This window comes from Primulina eburnea, chromosome 9 (genome assembly GCF_022965805.1).
Source record: "Primulina eburnea isolate SZY01 chromosome 9, ASM2296580v1, whole genome shotgun sequence".
Taxonomy (NCBI): domain Eukaryota; kingdom Viridiplantae; phylum Streptophyta; class Magnoliopsida; order Lamiales; family Gesneriaceae; genus Primulina; species Primulina eburnea.
The window spans coordinates 15264910-15281780 of NC_133109.1; the positions used below are offsets into that span (position 1 = coordinate 15264910).

Here is a 16871-nt window from a genome sequence, read left to right on the forward strand (position 1 = left end):
TGGTTTGTAATCATGGATATGTCAGGTGGTGCACGAATGAGATAAAGTTGATCCGACAAAGTTAGTGATAAGACAGACTTGTAAATCGTAGTACGACCATAATGTTGTATTTAATGAAGCATTTAAGAAGACATTCAATATAGGCTTGGTCGGATGTCTATTCGTGGCATGCTTATGGGTTGTACGAACAAGGTCATCATTATTTTCTTTTTATAAATACACGTGTTAATATATTCATTTGATTATTCAGCTTATATCACATTATGTGTGCGTTTATGTCGAGATTTTTCTATTTTCATGAGCTAATATTGTCTTGAGAGTCGAAATGACCACACCTAAAAACTCTTCCAACGTACCATTCATGAGTTTGTTGGTTAAAAGACTTGAGATCCTTTTTAAAATATTTATTTTTGTTTCAGATTTAAATTAATAAATATTTTGATAATTAATTTTAATTATAATAACTGAGACAACAATACACTATGATTTGGCTCTGAGATGAGATTTTAATAGATAATATATAACATGATAATACTAAATTGTAAGTAACGATAAATGGAATGATGTATAACTCAAATTATGTAGAATTTCAGCCTTATATTGAATGAAACGAGTATGTGAAAACAATCAATATCTTATAGTTTGTATTTAACGTTATCTAATTGTAATAATTTATATGATTTAGTAACAGTAAAATTTTAAATTCTTGGCTAAAAAAAGAAAGTATTAAATCAACTTCGTACTCTTTAAAAAATACAAAAATACTTTGTTCTTATCTTAAAAAATTGAACTACATATGACAAGTATAAAAGTATGTCTCATGTGAAACGGTCTAGATAAAGAGAACTTTGTATCAACATATATATTGAATGCTTGCAAATGAGAGTTTTTATCCCTATTTTTATCATTTGGTAATACACTAAGATATCATTTGGTTCGTGATATGAGACAAACAGTATGGAGATAAGTAATATTTTTAATAATAAAATATATAAAAATGATAGTTAATATAATATTTGATTTGATGGATTAATATGATTAAATTTGAGATAATATGATATTACTCGTTTTGAAAATATCAATAAAATATTTATAATATTATTTATTAAAGGTAATATTGTAATTTAAATTCAATGATTTGATTTATTTGAGATAAATGATTGATGGTTTGATTGAGGTAAGACAAATGATTGATAGAAGAATAAATAATATGGTGCATCAAACATGGATAAATAATACAACGAATCAAACAGACTAACCAGATAATCTATCCTTGACTCATTTTGCTCCATACTTATATCAGAAACACTTATGATACTGATATTTCTATATCATTTAGCAGTCTCCCCAATACCAGAGTCTACAAAAACCCAAAAAATATTTACCTTTTAATTAATATGCCAGGTTAAAGATACAAAAGTTAATGTGTAAAATAGAATATCAAATGTCAAATACATCCTTTTTATACACACATGACTCCAACCATGAGAAAAGAGTAACCATCACTATCCAAAGTGCAATGAATTGGTACTATCAAACTATACCCACCATTTCTTTTATCTCACCAAAGAAAAATGAAACCTTTTCAATGGAGGCCTACGCTGATCCAGAAGGGCAAGTAAATGTGTTACACCCCCCCAAAACCCATAATTTAAAGTAATACACTCCTCTTATCGCTTCCTTCCCTTCATGAAGTTCGTAATCTATCCAACCAATCAATGCTTTTCCGTGCTTTCTCTAAGTGAATGTCAATGCTCCTTCGGGACTTCTCATTATACTCCACACTCCTCCGAGATCTTTCCATTTGATCGAGAGATGCTTTCAACTTGGAAAGCTTGTCGTCTTTATGAAATTTGTATTCGTAGGTTTTGAGTTTTTCAGGCTGCCTATCAGTGCTACGCCTGGGTTTCTCTCTCCAGTCTGTGCTCTTCCTTGGAGCTTCAATATACTCTATACTTCTCCTGGAATGTTCAGGTCGGTCTACACTTTTCCTCGATGCATGTATTGCAGAAGGCTTTTCGACTGCATGTACAAATTTTTTTAGGTGCTTAATATACTCGGGATAGAGTTCTAAATCGCAGTGGTTTCCTCCCTTGATCCATAATGGCTCGTACTTCTCTTGGCATAGTTCGTAAAGTTGTTTACCGTGAGAACAGTCAACGACATCATCAGCTGTGCCCTGCATAAGAACCAGGAAATGATATTTGAATCAAACGAGCCCAGTAAAAGGGTGTTTGGGTGCAGACTGCAGAGTACACTCTAACCAACAAAAATATAACTCCTATGAATTCCCTGCTACTGGAAGGTAAAATGACTGATGAAGCACTCGAAGGTAAATATGCATTTGATACTTAGAAGCTAAGAAATAAAGCTGATCCAAACTGAATTAATTAATTTCCCAAGACCACGGGGATATTACCTCAACTGTTCAATGGTTATCATTGGTCCAAATACATGGGGTTCTTGCTTGACCCCATACAAATTTGTTTTTCGGAAACAATGGCGACCAACGGATCTACCCTGAGGTTGGTTGAACTAAACCGTCTTTTCACACTATATATATGATATGAACACAAAAATTAACGACATATCAATCTATTATAAGACATATGGATGAAAAAACAGCAGCATTTGACAGTGGTTGGGCATTAGTCAGTTTACTGGAGGTTGAAGTTGGCTAATGATCCTTGTAGAATCCAGACATCAGATGACTTCAAATGTGTTCAAATACAATTTTCAAGAATAGTGATTGGGCTCTCATGAGGCCTTTATTTGCCCAACCTCCTCGTTATGATTGCTTTAGCAAGACCCAGTAAAAATCAACAAAACTGACAGGTTTTCTGTCACCAGACCAGGTTAACGAGGACGTTTCACATATATTCAGTGGCATATGGAGCTTGAGAATCTAACCATGTGAAAACTTATACGAGCACTCACTGAATCAGCAGTTTTACCAATATATAATCAGCTGGCGAAATTGTTCAGGAAGAAACCAATGCAGGAACACAAGACCGATATTTTAAATTTGTACACCAAATACTCACGGACAAACCCAAAAGGCCACTAACGGATAAAGCAGATTAAAAATGCAAGTGATTGCTTCATACCACGAAGGCACTACTACATAATGAAAACTCCACCAAAATGTATGCTTACATGAATAACCAGCACCGGACACTTCACCGAGGCGATTTTGTCAATGTTCTGCATCACATAAAATGCAGATCATGTTTACATAAAGAGATGAGGAAACATTGTAGATGGACGAGCTTAGAATAAGATAACAATCAAACGCCAGGAATACATGTCCGTTTGATTAAATATACTTGGTGCAAATGAGAAATTAAGAATATACCTTATAGATGTCAAACCAGTATGTGCGCTTCACCGGATACATGACTCTTAAGCCTGATAGAATAGGACTATGCAAGACAACAGCCCTTATTTGTGGCAAACGAGAGGCTAGATCTACGGTAGGACCACTCCCAACCGATTGTCCATAGAGTATAATGTCTTCTTGCTTGGTCCCATAGTTTTCTTCAAGACACTTGTATGCAGCTTCAATATCCGCATAAGTATTATGCTCACTTGGCTGTAATATGGCAACATATGTCAACTTCAAAAGATGCTCTAAGGCATCCAATCGTTTAGTAATGAAGGAAGGAAATAAATCTTCTCAATAAAATTCATCAGCAGATACCTTTCCAGATGACTGGCCATAACCTGAGTAGTCATATCTGAAGACATGATGTACATAAGATATTTAACTTAGAAGCTCAGTAGAAAGCAACACATCTAACATAATAGAAAGAGAAATCCTGTAATCAAGCATTGATTAATATGTATTTCCCCCTGATCACTTAGCCATTGTTGGGCATATTTTGGATTAAACTGTAACCTAGATCACAACATTCTGGATCCATCAAATGAAAGCAGAATGCTCCTAATAAAAATATCAAGTAGAAGTTCTAAGGTTTTAAATATGATTTTATCATCTGTGCAATCTGGGGCATTTAAATTTTTAACCTTCCAACAACATTTATTTTAAAAAATGACCTCCGTTTATTAAAAACACGTAATGCAAACCATTGCATTATACTAATTCAACAAAGGGGGTAATTTTTTTAAATACATGTGGAGATAAAGTAATTTTTCAAAATTTCCAGTGCAATCTCTGAATAAGTAACTGTTAATCCAGCAAATTGATTTGAGTTGGCATTATTGGAAAATATTTGCAACAGTAAGCACTATAGAAAGTAAAAAATTTAATTTTCAAGTATTCGCTCCATAATGATCTGTTTATTGTTGGTGAACATAATAACCTTTAGAGAAACGATAAATCTACTAATTATTACTCAAAAATTTCTGATCAATGTTATCATACTCCGCTAACTTGTAAACACTTTGCAAACTATGAGCTTTTAGTCTACTGCCATAATTTCACAATTTTCTACATTAATAAAAAAAAGACCAACTACAGCCACCACTTGATCCCACACTGAGTCGAAAAGAAAATTGGAAAAATTTTAAAATCTTTAAAAATGTATGCTTGCGACTTAACCTAATCATTTCCGTAAAACAAAGAAAAATCTGAAATTGTTCAGGGTGTAACTCATTGAGTAGAGTTTTACTTGCATGGACCCATAAACCGATGGATTGACATCAATTTTTATAATCATTATCTAATGTATGCTACAAGAAATGATATGGAGAAATGCACAATTGATACAAACCAATAGTCCCCTCCATGATTCGTAGTCACCAAATTCAATTTCATTGCACTTCCCCACTGAAGGATTCCAATTCAATTTCATTCTTTTTCCCAATACACAAATGCCATGGTGGGTAGTCAGCTGAAACCCGACCCGTTTATTAATGAAACTGAAGACATGATAGGGGCCTATACGAAGACCTCTTAGCACAAAATTTAAATCAGTGTCAAATACGGACATCCTAAATTGTCCAACTTCACGACACCCCTATTACGAGTACAACAAAACAAGTTATCCTTGAAAGGTTCAAAGATTTTCTCTCAGTGACCATAGTTAGCGGAAGCATCTGCGACTAGGTAATGATGTAGAACCCACAGTTACATACCACTCAAACATGTTAGACAACATAATGAACATGATTATTTATGAGAGCCAACTCATCGGACAGGAATAACCAAAAAAATAATGATCTTGTTAACCATTTATTATATTTTCCCGAACTCACCCAACAGAATCTTCATCCTCGTACTTCACGTCCAGCCATGATGCCATAAAGTGGCTGCCGCGTCGCCAAGGCTAACCTTGCAAAAGAAGGTATGGAGCTGGTGCTCACAACTCCAGCTTTGGACTCGCGACTCTAAAGTGAAGTGTAATGACCCGAACTCTCATTTAAATGAAGTACTAATTAAGACATGATTAAAGAGTAGTTAATTAAATATTATTAAGGAATTGATTAATTGAAGATCAACATGTTTGGAGCCATCTAATTGACCACTTAATCTAGTTCAGATTAGGTTCTCTCGAGAAATCAAACTAGATGAATGTGACTATAACAAGTGGAAGATAAAATTGAGTTCGAATCTTCTGAACTAGTCTGGATGCAGCATATAAATGGAAGCTGATTTCATTTGTGTCCTACACCACTTTTCCTCAGTTTCTCTCTGGAGTTCTAACTATATACCTTAGGTTTTCTAGTTAGTTTCTATGACAATTTAGCGTTGGGAAACTTCAGAGCTAGTGTCGAATCGAGAAGAAGTCGGTGAACCGGGACATGCTGATCAAGACGTCATCAGCAAGCGGACAACGGACGCAGGTATAATCCTAAAGTCTTAAATAGAGACTTAAGGATTATTAGTGTGAGAACTCGAATTTTCAGCAGCTAGCAATTTCAGTAGCAAATGAAAATTCCAGCAGAAGCTAGCAATTCCAGCATCCAGCTAATATTTCAGAAGTTGATATTTTCCAGCAGACATGTATTTTCCAGCAGACAGAATCCAGCAGCAGAAGAGCGAGAAAGCAGCAGCAGCAGAAGAGCGAAGAAGCAGCAGACAGTTACTGATTCAGCTTAGACTTGTAACTGAAGCATTAACATGGAATAAAGGCTGTTAATGGCAGATTATGGCCATTTATTTGGGAGGCTAACAGTCAGATTTTTGGCCTATAAATAGCACACTCAACTTCTGAATTGGTGTTACACAAATCTTGAGATTATAACTTGAAATTAGAGCTAAGAGAGTGCATTTTCGAAGCTGTAAAATCTAGTAGCGAGGCAAGCAGATTTCCAGACTTCAACCGAAAAACTCTAGCAAATTACTGTAAGTGGGCTTATATATAAATATCTTGAAATCTGTTTGATAATTCTGTTTTAAAGATCAGTTTATGTATGTTGATTTCTGATATATGGTTTTGAAGCACTGAAACTCCCTAGTGAACTAATGGTAGGAATATATATTCTGAACATTTCTGAATTCTGATTCTGATTCTGATTCTGATTCTGGCCTCACCCCTTAGAGGAGAGAACATATAGGGGACTGATATCAGTTTAGCCATGAAATTCACTAACGTGCTCAGTGCTTACTAATTCTGATTTCTGTTCTGAAACCTGCAAATTCTGAATTCTGATTTCTGTTATGAAATACGAGTTTCTGTATATTATTGTATTATTGTTTCTGTATTAAAATGATTTTCCAAAAAAGGGAGTTAATCCCGCCCCTGCTTACTGAGCGACAATCATATCACTCACCCACCAAACCCATCTCAGATAGGAGTACTGAAGAAATGTTAGAAGAAGAAGAGCAGATCCAGTTCTGGGGCTGGTGAAGAAGACTGTTGTTCTCAGTTTACGTTTATTATATTCCGCTGCATCTGTTAAGATACTGTAATATTTGGTTTTACATTTCCGCTGTAAAACATTATTAATTGAGTTGTATCAGACATTGAATATTCAGTATTTTGAATAAAAGACGGGTTTCTGAAATTCTGTACTTCTGAGGCTTGTTGTTTTCGAATGAATATTTGAGAGCAACGCCGGTGTCAACTAACCCCCATCCCGGGGCGTGACATTGAAGTGGTATCAGAGCAGAACCGGGTTTCATAATCTGGGTAGGAGGGACTAGAAATAATAAGTTCTGAAAAGTTCTAAAAATAAGTTCTGATAATTTCGGGAAATGACTACTGAAAATAAGCTACTGTAATAGACTACTGAAATGATAGACTAACTACGAACAGTAAGGAAAATCAGTAGGGAAGCAAATCAGAATACAGTAGCATGTTTTAAAAAAAAAAAAACAGTAGACCCAAAACCAGTATCCGAAACCAGAACCAGCAGAAGGAAACCAGTAGATCTGAATGCAGAAGACTGGGTCAGTAGACTCGGAATGCAGCAGATTGGTTCTAATACTGCTGGAAAGTAGCAGACAATGCTGGAAAAGCAGAAGACTGATTGCAGAAGCATCAGAGTTGCAGTAGACAGTGTATTCCAGCAAGTGAATGCAGTAGACCTTGTTAATGCCATGGAAGTTGAGGTGTTTTTCGCGCAAACTTCAAACGGCCATAACTTTTGTTCCAGGAAGAATTTTTACTATTAAGAGTAGGCGTTGGAAAGCTCTCGACGAGGAGAACCTAATCTGGAACGATTCATCGTTCGAGCACCACCGACGAACCCCAAAATCCATCGTTTAGATAGTGATATCATCATTTCCGTGAAATTTTCCAAAATTTTGAAACTTTGAGGAATTTTCATTTCCAATTGGCTTAGCATTTTTACACCAAACTTGGTACCATTCATGTACTTGATGTGAAGGATTTTTAGTAAATTTTTCACGGAATTCTGAGACCGAAAATATTTGGGCTATTTCTTCTGTTAATTGTATAGGCATACTGATTCTGTTCATTCCAGTAATTGTCTATAGTTCGACTTGTATTCTTGATATCGTTTCTGAACCTTCACTCTCATGTTTTGGATGTAGGATATGGCTGACCAAATTAGCAACATTAAGAGCTTAGAAAGGAAACTAGAAAAACTCAAGGAGAATAACTACTGCCTAAAGTTGGACCAAGATGAGTTAGAGCGTCGAGCAGAGCACTTAGAGGGTGATGTTCAACGTTATGCTCACTATCTGCATGAAGCAGAAGAGAGGAATAGGAAGACTCAAGAGAAGTTTGAAATATCCCAAGAGACTATGGCAGAATTCATCGAGCTACGTGACACACTAGTTGACAAGATCCAAATACTCAAGGATCAGAATCACCAACTCGTACACCAGCATAATCAGTATAGAAAACATACCGATGCTCAGATTCAAGAGTTGCAGAGTATTGTTGAAGTTCTTAGTGACCAGAATGCAGTTCTGCATGGCCATATTGAATATCTACAAGCAGTAATAGCCAACCAAGAGGAACCAGAAGAAGAAGAAGAAGTTGAAGAGGATCCTATGGATTTGGGATTAGGAGAAGTAGTAGATTAGCCTATCAGTAGTTGTTTTCTTTGTAATAGCACTTGTTCTATTTGCATCTCTGTTTTCATTTTCGAAGTTCAGTTGTAATTGCACTTTCTTGGGAAATCAATAAAATTTCTTTCTATCAATTGATTTCATATTTAATTCTCGAGCAATTACTTAAACATTGTGTTTCTTTCGTTTTGTTCATATTCTGCCAAAACCTTAGAATTTTCATAATTGTAGGATATGGACGGAAGACTAGTGAGAAACAACCGCAACCCTCGTTACAACAACCGCAACGATGAGGATGCACAACCGCAGCAGCAACAACAACAACAACCACCACCAGCGGTTGGACTCAGTCAGGCCGATTTGATGGCCATAGCCACGATTGTGGCAACTACGCTGCAAGGGTTTGTCAACCCAAATGTTAATCAGCCACCACCACCACCTCCAGCTCAGAATGGGACTAAGCAGCACTATGAGGCTCTCCGAAGAGCAAGAGTCCCTAACTTCGATGGAAGCACCGATCCAGAGGTCGGACAGAATTGGATGAAAGAAGTGGAAAATCATCTTCGACTACTTGAGGTTCCCCAAAGGAGCAGAGTAGAGGTGATTACACCTTTTCTTGTCGATAAAGCTGCCAAATGGTGGGAAGGAGTCTCACCAGCTATGATAGAGGCGGGACCTATCACTTGGCAAAGGTTCCGAGAGGCATTCCTGAGGCAGTACTTTCCGACAGCAGTTCAAGTGCAAAAGCTGTCAGAATTTGAAAGCTTGGTTCAAGAACCAAACATGACTGTGGTGGAGTATTCATCTAAGTTCCACTCATTGGGAACTTACTCCCCAACCATAATGGGAGACGAGGCCTTGAAGATGCATCGCTTCAAGAAGGGATTGAACAGCCGTATTCAATCTGCCCTTGCCGTTATCGAGCCCAACAATTTTGATGAATTGATGGGAGCCGCCATCAGGGCTGAGAATGACATTAAGAGGCGTGAAGGTGAGAATAAACTCAAACGTCCTCAGTCAAGCCAGTACCAATCGGGCCAACAATTCAAGAGGCCTAAGTTTTCAAGCAACCAGTTCACCAGTGCCCCAACTAACCGAACCGCTTCTTCTCAATCAAGCAAAGAAGGAGTCAAGTGCCAAACTTGCGGATTCACACACACTAGTGAATGTCGTAGGAATTCTGGAGCTTGTTTCCGTTGTGGAAAGATGGACCATCGCATTGCTCAATGTCCTCTTCCAGATCCAAGGAACGGACCAGCAGGAGGAACAACTCCAAGCAAGCCTAAGGAGAACAAGCCAAATGCTCGAGTCTATGCTATCACTCAAGAAGAGGCTGACAACTCGAATGATGTCGTAGTCAGTACCATTCTAATCAATAATGTACCTGCTTATGTGTTATTTGATTGTGGTGCTACGCATTCATTCATGTCTAAAAGATTTGCCAAGAAGTTAGGAGCTAAGCCTGATAACTTAGAAGAACCATATAGAGTAGCCACTCCTGCAAATCGAATTTTAGAAACTCGCACTCTATATCGGGATATTAGTGTTCTCATAGAAAATCAGAATTTCAAGGCAAACCTGATTCAATTAAACATGGTGGAATTCGACGTAATTCTGGGAATGGATTGGTTAGCCAAGAATCATGCCTTAGTAGACTGTCATGGAAAGACGGTAACCATCCAAAACCCACACCAAGAGAAACTTTTATTTCATGGCAAGACCAAAGAACGAAAGACTCTTCTTTCTGCTTCTCAAACTTGGACAGCCATGAAAAGTGGAGAAGAAGTTTACCTAGCTATGTTAAGCGAGGTAAAGAAAGAAACCACACTGACACTAGAAGAGATTCCGATAGTACAAGAGTTTCCGGATGTCTTCCCTGAAGAACTCCCTGGCGAACTTCTCGATCGGGAAGTGGAATTTGAGATTAATTTAGTGCCCAATGCTGCACCAATCTCAAAAGCACCATACCGAATGGCTCCAGCAGAGCTGAAAGAACTCAAAGAGCAACTTCAAGAGTTGTTGGACAAGAAGAAAATCCGACCAAGCGCATCTCCGTGGGGAGCTCCTGTCCTATTTGTAAAGAAGAAGGACGGAAGCATGAGGATGTGCATCGATTACAGAGAACTGAACAAGATTACAATCAAAAACAAGTATCCGCTTCGAAGGATAGATGACTTGTTTGACCAACTCAAAGGAGCTTCAGTCTTTTCCAAGCTCGACTTAAGGTCAGGCTATCACCAATTGAAGGTCAAATCAGACGATATCCCCAAGACAGCCTTCAGGACAAGGTACGGACACTATGAGTTCACAGTGATGCCGTTCGGATTAACAAACGCTCCGGCAGTATTCATGGATCTCATGAACAGAGTGTTTAAACCATTTCTTGACAAGTTTGTTGTGGTATTCATCGACGACATTCTAGTATATTCGTCAAGTGAAGAAGACCACAAAGAACATCTTCGTCTCACCCTCCAGAAGCTAAGAGAAAAGGAACTATACGCCAAGTTCAAGAAATGCGAACGCTAGAGAGCGTCACATTCTTGGGGCACATAATATCAGCATCAAGAGTCTCTGTGGACCCAATGAAAGTAGAGGCAATCTCAGATTGGCTCAGACCAAAGAATGCGACTGAAATTCGAAGTTTCTTGGGACTAGCAGGCTATTACCGAAAATTTGTTGAAAGATTTTCCTCAATAGTCATACCTCTCACCAAGCTCACACAGAAGAACTCTAAGTTTCAATGGAGTGAAAAATGTGAGCAAAGCTTCGAAACTTTGAAGAAGAAGCTTACATCCACACCAGTGCTAGTATTACCTATGGAAGGTAAGGACTACACCGTCTACAGTGATGCATCCAAAGAAGGTTTAGGATGTGTACTCATGCAGGAGGAAGGGTGATTGCATACGCATCAAGGCAGTTGAAGTCGTATGAACAAAATTACCCAACACATGACCTCGAACTAGTTGAAGTGGTATTCGCACTAAAGATTTGGAGACATTATCTTTATGGAGCCAAGTGTGAGATTTTCACCGATCACCAAAGTCTCAAATATTTGTTCACACAAAAAGAACTAAATATGAGACAAAGACGATGGATCGAACTCATGAAGTATTACGACTGGACAATAAGCTACCATCCAGGCAAAGCCAACAAGGTAGCAGATGCTTTAAGTCGAAAGAATATGAGTAAGGTGATCCTGACAACACTTTCAGCACAACCATGTCTTCGAGAGACAATCAAGATGAGTCAAGATAGGGATTCCGCTTTGGTGAAACTAAAAGAGCAAGGTAAAGAAGGGAAATCACAAGATTTCGAGACGGATAACAAAGGAATCTTGTGGATGAAAGGTCGATTGTGCGTACCAGACATTGATAACCTTCGACAAGAAGTAATGTCTGAGGCACATAAGTCGAAATTTTCAGTCCATCCTGACAGTACCAAGATGTACAGAGATTTGAAGAAAAATTTTTGGTGGAGTGGAATGAAGAAAGACGTGGCAATTTTTGTTTCCAAGTGTCACGTGTGCCAGCAAGTCAAGGCAGAACACCAAAGACCTGGTAGACTTATTCAACCATTAGAAATCCCGGAATGGAAATTGGAGCATATTTCCATGGATTTTGTAGTTGGTTTACCAAAGTCGAGACAGAGTCATGACGGAATATGGGTAATCGTAGATAGACTCACAAATCTGCACATTTCTTACCTGTCCGCATGAATTATAATTTGGACAAGCTAGCCACATTGTACATGAATGAGATTGTACAATTGCATGGAGTTCCAGATAGCATACTGTCAGACAGAGATCCGAGGTTTACATCCCGCTTTTGGAAGAGCTTTCAACAAGCTATGAGAACCAAAACTACTCTTAGCACGGCCTATCATCCTCAGACCGATGGCCAAACAGAGAGGACAATTCAAACTCTAGAATATATGCTGAGAGCATGTGCTCTAGACTTCAATGGTACTTGGAGCGAACATCTGCCCTTAATCGAGTTCGCGTACAATAATAGTTACCACAGTAGTATTGGAATGGCACCATACGAAGCTCTGTATGGACGAAAATGTCGATCACCACTGTATTGGGATGAAGTAGGGGAAAAAGCCATCGTTGGACCCGAACTGATCCAAGAAACAGTGGATAAAATTGCTGTGATCAAGGAGAGATTAAAAACTGCGCAAGATCGACAGAAAAGCTGGGCTGACCTGAAAAGAAGGCCTGTGGAATTTGAAGTTGGAGAGAAGGCATATGTGAAAGTGTCACCCATGAAGGGTGTAATCCGATTCAATAAGGCTGGGAAACTGAATCCCAGATACGTCGGACCATTTGAAATTCTTGAGAAAGTGGGAACACATGCTTATAGATTAGCACTCCCACCCGACATGTCAAGAATTCACAATGTATTCCACGTCTCGCAGCTGAGGAGATATATTTCTGATCCAAGTCATGTTCTGGAAGCTGGACCACTTTTGGTTGAGAGCAACCTAAATGAAGAACTGAAGTATGAAGAAATCCCGATTCGGATTGTGGATAACAAAGACCAAGTACTGAGGAGACGAACTATTCCATATGTCAAAGTACAATTGTCCAACCACACCGAAAGAGAAGCTACTTGCGAGTTAGAAGAAAAGATGCGAGATCAATACCCTTATCTCTTTGAGGAGCATGTGCAACCAAGTTTCGAGGACGAAACTTCTCATAAGGAGGGAGGGATGTGAGAACTCGAATTTTCAGCAGCTAGCAATTTCAGTAGCAAATGAAAATTCCAGCAGAAGCTAGCAATTCCAGCATCAAGCTAATATTTCAGAAGTTGATATTTTCCAGCAGACGTGTATTTTCCAGCAGACAGAATCCAGCAGCAGAAGAGCGAGAAAGCAGCAGCAGCAGAAGAGCGAAGAAGCAGCAGACAGTTACTGATTCAGCTTAGACTTGTAACTGAAGCATTAACATGGAATAAAGGCTGTTAATGGCAGATTATGGCCATTTATTTGGGAGGCTAACAGTCAGATTTTTGGCCTATAAATAGCACACTCAACTTCTGAATTGGTGTTACACAAATCTTGAGATTATAACTTGAAATTAGAGCTAAGAGAGTGCATTTTCGAAGCTGTAAAATCTAGTAGCGAAGCAAGCAGATTTCCAGACTTCAACCGAAAAACTCTAGCAAATTACTGTAAGTGGGCTTATATATAAATATCTTGAAATCTGTTTGATAATTCTGTTTTAAAGATCAGTTTATGTATGTTGATTTCTGATATATGGTTTTGAAGCACTGAAACTCCCTAGTGAACTAATGGTAGGAATATATATTCTGAACATTTCTGAATTCTGATTCTGATTCTGATTCTGGCCTCACCCCTTAGAGGAGAGAACATATAGGGGACTGATATCAGTTTAGCCATGAAATTCACTAACGTGCTCAGTGCTTACTAATTCTGATTTCTGTTCTGAAACCTGCAAATTCTGAATTCTGATTTCTGTTATGAAATACGAGTTTCTGTATATATTGTATTATTGTTTCTGTATTAAAATGATTTTCGAAAACTGGGAGTTAATGCCGCCCCTGCTTACTGAGTGACAATCATATCACTCACCCACCAAACCCATCTCAGATAGGAGTACTGAAGAAATGTTAGAAGAAGAAGAACAGATCCAGTTCTGGGGCTGGTGAAGAAGACTGTTGTTCTCAGTTTACGTTTATTATATTCCGCTACATCTGTTAAGATACTGTAATATTTGGTTTTACATTTCCGCTGTAAAACATTATTAATTGAGTTGTATCAGACATTGAATATTCAGTATTATGAATAAAAGACGGGTTTCTGAAATTCTGTACTTCTGATGCTTGTTGTTTTCGAATGAATATTTGAGAGCAACGCCGGTGTCAACTAACCCCCATCCCGGGGCGTGACAATTAGGAAGAACTTTGAAGCATATTTAGTGATTTTGGATATTGCTTGATAGTGATTTCAGTATGTTGGTTTTGTCTATTTTCAGACGAGTAAACTTTTTGTCATATTGTTTTAATGAGGTACGTGATGCTGACTGAGATGTCCAACCGTAGTATACAGACTTAAATGCTGCATATTTAACGGTTGCATGATACATGTTTTACTCTTTTGACATTATATGCATGACATATCACGTTGGGCCTGATATCCTTTGAGATATACTTTGTTTGTTGGGGCAACTCAGCCCTGTTGTGTATTGTGGACGGTTGGATTCGAGAGCTACATTATCCGACGAGACCCGCGGGCTCTGATGACCATGGACATTGTAGGTTCACGTCTTATGATGATGAGTGTGGGAGCCAAAACATACCTAGGGAATATCAGAGACTACACACTCAAGTGCCTCTCTTAACTTGATCCTTGTTATCCGTGCATATTGCATTTCACATGCATCATAACAGTTTATATACTCGGACATTCTCATATTAGGCGATTGTCGATCACGTTCTTGTTTTCATCTTGAACACCTTATTCCATGGAGCAGATCTTAGGTTGGACGGTTCGGACAGCCAGGGCAGTGACTAGAATAGTTGAGTTTTCGGTAGTGATTCAATTGATGTTTTATTTGGTTTCTCATATTCTCGTGCATGATTATGATTTCGATTTGGTTGTATTAACGATTAAGACTGAGATAATTGTTCTGCTTTCATTTGGGTTGTGAGATAATTAAATTATTTGGTTTCCGCTGTTTAATTGTAATTATCAAATTTAATTATGCATGCTTATTAGTTTGTTTAGTAGTGGCCAGGGTAAAGACGCTACATGAAAAGTCGTGACTTTTTGATCCATAATTTTTGGAAATGTATAACTAAAACGCAACCTACAAAATCTTTTTTTGGAATTTTTAAGAATTCAACCCTTAGAATTCGAGATTGGAGCCAAGTACAACAGTTCTACAGAAATATACTAGTGTTGTAAACATTTCTGTGGTTCGTGAGACTTGTTAGTTGTTACTAATTTCAAGTTCTCACATTGTTACTAGTTTCAAGTTCTCGCACCTGCATGGGGCAACAAGGTTCTAAATTCAAAGAATTCAACTCTTGCCTTGATTCTCCATGCCCAAATGAATTCCAAATATTTTCACCAACAACATCAACTCGCATGGCAAACTTCCATTATATATTTTAAATCCACCCCAACCGTCCCTAGAATCATCATTTACTAAAGGCAAAAACTTGTGTGAGACGGTCTCACTTGTCATATTTTGTGAGACGGATCTTGGGTCATCTATGAAAAATATTACTTTTTATGCTAAGAGTATTACTTTTATTGTGAATATCGGTAAGGTCATCCCGTCTCACAGATAAAGATTCGTGAGACCGTCTCACAAAAGACCTGCTCTTTAACAAATGCACTTCACACCAAACCGGATTTCCACAAATACCGAATGCCACATCTTAACCAAACAAGGTTATCCTAAAATTAATGAACGAATAAACTGACGATCTGAGCGAGTAAACTCAACAAATTTCACGTAATTAAAATCTGTAAAGACTTAATTTTTCGGTTATCACAATCTTCACATGAAATTGTCAATCCAACATGTGGATTAAATGGCACAAAGTTCGAAATAATCGCATCCAAAAATAATTAAACAAATGCCAAAAAAAAAAATTCAAAGTTCATAAAAGAATAAAGCTGACATTATAAAAAAAACAATGATAAAATATCAACTGAAATCAAGAATCACCCAAGGAGATTAGCTCTGAGATGAATGCTGAGCTCGACGAAAAGCTCGTACATCTGCCCGACATCCGCCGCGTTGCCGTGCGAGTACAGCACCGTCGAAGTAGCCATGGGGTACCGCACGTACATCGCCACGATTTCAGTCCCCCGCCGCGTCGACAGCTTCAACACGTCGACGTTTTCCCGGTGCGGGAACGGGTGCAGCAGCAGGAGCCCAGTGGTATCATCCGTAACCACTTTGTAGCTCGGAGGAGTAGGAGGGAAAAACGCTAGCTTCGCAGCCATTGATGATGTCACCCCTCCCATACCTTCCTCTATCAAGGAGCAACTCCTGCTGCTGCTTGTGAAACTGTAATCTGCGGTGCGTGTGGAAATTGTATGGAAGTGGATAGAAGAGGAGCAGAGGAAAGAAATGGAAGAAATCCCAGCTGTGATGCTTCTTGTTAATTAAATGCTGCCAAATGTGCTTTATTTTATTTTTTTTTAATTTTGCTGAAATTAATATGCACTTTTGTCATTTTCTTGTTTTTTTTTTTTTTTTTTTGAGAAGTTGGTGAAAAATCTTGGATAAAACATTTCTATGGGTTTACTTTTTATCCATAAAATTGTGATATTGTGTCGTACAAAATGTGGTATATTTCAAGTGGAAATGTGATACATTTTATGTGGAAATATGGTACTAAAAAAGTACCCAAAGACTGAACACAAAAAAAATCGACGGCTGGAGACTGAA

General features: G+C 38.1%; 1 protein-coding gene across 1 annotated transcript; it reads right to left on the reverse strand.

The window, feature by feature from the left end:
- Nucleotides 1–1370: 1370 nt before the first annotated feature.
- On the reverse strand, nt 1371–16583 carry LOC140841306 (uncharacterized). The gene is made up of 5 exons (XM_073208605.1): nt 16143–16583; nt 3701–3737; nt 3356–3592; nt 3157–3204; nt 1371–2179 (listed from the first exon to the last, which is right to left on the reverse strand). Exons 1-5 carry the CDS (start codon nt 16442–16444, stop codon nt 1688–1690), a joined length of 1116 nt encoding a protein of 371 aa, XP_073064706.1. The 5' UTR covers nt 16445–16583; the 3' UTR covers nt 1371–1687.
- Nucleotides 16584–16871: the final 288 nt, after the last annotated feature.